The 3,397-nt window shown below is 40.4% G+C and overlaps 1 protein-coding gene across 1 annotated transcript; it reads left to right on the forward strand.

The window, feature by feature from the left end:
- Nucleotides 1-2,493: 2,493 nt before the first annotated feature.
- On the forward strand, nucleotides 2,494-3,189 carry LOC147327082 (uncharacterized). The gene has a single exon (XM_086297470.1). It carries the CDS (start codon nucleotides 2,494-2,496, stop codon nucleotides 3,187-3,189), a length of 696 nt encoding a protein of 231 aa, XP_086153596.1.
- Nucleotides 3,190-3,397: the final 208 nt, after the last annotated feature.

The raw sequence follows: 3,397 nt of genomic DNA on the forward strand, positions 1-3,397 counted from the left end.
GTCCCAGCTCTCTGCAGGTCATTCACCAGGTCCCCCCGTGTGGTTCTGGGATCTTTGCTCACCGTTCTCATGATCATTTTGACCCCACGGGATGAGATCTCGCGTGGAGCCCCAGATCGAGGGAGATTATCAGTGGTCTTGTATGTCTTCCATTTTCTGATGATTGCTCCCACAGTTGATTTTCTCACATCAAGCTGCTTGCCTATTGTAGATTCACTCTTCCCAGTCTGGTGCAGGTCTACAATACTTTTCCTGGTGTCCTTCGAAAGCTCTTTGGTCTTGGCCATGGCGGCGTTTGGAGTCTGACTGTTTGAGGCTGTGGACAGGTGTCTTTTATACAGATGATGAGTTCAAACAGGTGCCATTCATACAGGTAACGAGTGGGGGACAGAAAAGCTTCTTACAGAAGACGTTACAGGTCTGTGAGAGCCAGAGATTTTCCTTGTTTGAGGTGACCAAATACTTATTTTCCACCCTGATTTACAAATAAATTCTTTACAAATCCTACCATGTGAATTCATGGATTTTTTTTTTCACATTCTGTCTCTCACAGTTGAAGTGTACCTCTGGTGCAAATTACTGACCTCTGTCATCATTTTAAGTGGGGGAACTTGCACAATCGGTGGCTGACTAAATACTTTTTTGCCCCACTGTAACGTGATTGGGCAGAATGGGGCAATATGTCTGCTACCACAAACTGGTGCTCACTCTATGTATTTTAATTTAATCCGAGTATATGAGAATGAATCAATTTGGTAGATGTAACAACTATTAATTTATTAGATAAACTCAAAAAATAACTAACTGTACCTTCAAGATTTGAATGGATTGCCATGTAGCTCTACTTGCAGCTGAAGTTTAGCTGTATTAATTGTCATTGAAATGTAAAACGTCCCGAATTCCTGAATTATGAAGTTGTGTCTTTCAATAAAAAATTCTTCATGTAATTCAGTAACGAAACATGGAAAAATAATCACTTTAATTTAAATAATGAATGTCCTCCATCTCTTTTCTTCTGTTTATCCAATTCATGGATCCAATCCCAGCTGGCAGAGGGCAAGAGGAAGGCAAATGGACTGATTCTTATATAGCGCTTTTCTACTCTACCTGAGCATGCAAATTGCTTTATACAACAAAAACAACAAAAATAAATTAAATAAATAAAAAACACAACAAGCAAGGATTGAGCCACCAATCTAAGTTAATGCCTTGCTCTATCTCCTGTGCTACATCCACCATAAGGGTAACACCACTACAATATAGTTTTTGTGTGTTTGTATGTTGTTGTTGTTTTCTTAAACATCCGTTCTTAAACTATATTTTAAAATAATGTTGTTTAAGGAAGGAAAAAAACACACTGTATTAAAACTCACAGGAGCCACAATACAGGAAACAGTAAACCCATTCATAACAGCAATCACACTCAATTGTATAACAATTCTTCACATAAACCATGTCACCGGGGCAGCACTACCATTCAGCCAAAAAACAAAACAAAACACCGTGAGCATAATTTTCCTGCAGGTGGCAGTGTATAGCCTCTGCCTCTCTCTCTCTGCCTCCTGGTTGTAATCATTCCTGAGGCATAAAAAGAGAAGCACTTATAGTTATACCCCTGTAATAAAGGAGGTGTCGCTTTGTCCTTTTTCATTCAACACATTGTCACAATCCAGAGCCTTAATCCTGCAAACTAACACAGTTGCATCTTGGGAAAAGAGCTGCATGCCATTGTTTGAGTGAGTCAAATCTGTTAAGCCTTAATTCTTTTGTGGGCATTTGCATACTCGGAAGTATTCTTTTATTCAAGGGCCAAATCCTCCTTATGTGTGGTGCGAGGCATTTTGGTATCATTTGTGAAGTATCTACATGCTCTATTAGCACTGCATAATACCTTCATATAATATAGCTGCGTAATCTTGCAGATAAGAAGGGTTTTTCTAAAGTGTAGCCTTACATTGGGATGAAATGCTCAATTTCAAGCAGATTCAAACAAGCTCAAATGTCATCACAAATGTCAAGTGCCTCTGCAGTGATGGGATACCAGAATGCCTTTTTTTTTATCAATTTCATCACCCATCTGATTCCTCAAATGTATCGCCCTATTGAAAGGCACAGCTTGGCTCAGACGGTTGCAATATGAATAGTCTGCTGCTTTAATAAAGATTCCCTTGGCCTCTTTTATTTTATTTTTCTTGCTGCCTTTTAGTCTTTTTCTGTTTCTTTTTTCCTTACCCTCTTCACGTTTTGTTTGGAAGTTGTGTTTTGATCGTGTCCTGTGGATTTTTGAAATTTGGCCATCAATTTCTGGAGCAAAGACTACTCAAATTGTTGGAACTTTTGGTACAACCCTGTCTGGATTACGACTTTGATACAGGATATTGGACTGGACTAACGGAGTTAACGAGGTAATTGCAGGCTAGCCAACGCGTTACCAGGCTAACAGCTGACTGAGGAATCAGCTGACTGAACCTGCTACCAGGGTAACCAGATAAAATGGGGCCGAAGAGGACACCAACAGCTGAGGAAGTCGAGGACATTAAAAAGTCCCTTGACTTCATAATGGATGAAATTTCTACTATCAGGTTGCAGCAGAAAAATATCATTGAAATTGTGGAGGAGGTAAAGCTCCTCCGCATCCAAAATGCCGAAAAAGATAAAAAGATTGCATACCTGGAAAGTAAGGTCGCTGACCTGGAACAATACTCCAGGATAAACGACGTCATCATCACTGGGCTCCATATTAAACCCCGGTCATACGCTCAGGTGGTGACCGCTGACAGCAATGAGGAACCTGGAGAGCTTGACATTAGCTCCACGGAACAACAGGTGGCTGCTTTCCTGCGGTCCAAAGGGATTGCCCTGGACTGTAACTCTGTCGAAGCATGCCACCCTCTTCCCAGGAGGAACGGCAACATACCGGCTATTATATTAAGGTTTGTAAATCGAAAGCACAAGATTACGCTGCTGAAACAAGGAAGAAAATTAAAAGGATCTAATGTCTTTATCAATGAACATCTAACCAAACACAACGCTGAAATAGCCAAAAAAGCGCGACACCTTAAGAAGCTGGGAAAAATCCAAGGTACTTGGACGACGAACTGCAAAATATTCATTAAACTAAACGGATCACCAGAGGAAGCCAAAGTTCTGACCATTAAAAATATGGCGGATCTCGAAAAATATCAGTGAGCAACACGATCAGGACGGCAAACAAGGTAACAGACAACCACACACTCACTTATGACACACACTGGAAGGAAGAACTCAGATACATCTGGAAGAATCAGCTGCATCAGTCAGACAGTTGCAGAATATGATCAATTGGAACTGAAAACATTTAACTATATGGATCACAATACACATGACTTGGAATGAAATAGATCCAGACAACAACCTT

Source organism: Aulonocara sp. 'chitande type north' Nkhata Bay, linkage group LG6 (assembly GCF_057382095.1).
Source record: "Aulonocara sp. 'chitande type north' Nkhata Bay isolate Kocher_YH1m ecotype deep benthic linkage group LG6, A_spYH_male_GT1.1, whole genome shotgun sequence".
NCBI classification, from domain to species: Eukaryota; Metazoa; Chordata; class Actinopteri; order Cichliformes; family Cichlidae; genus Aulonocara; species Aulonocara sp. 'chitande type north' Nkhata Bay.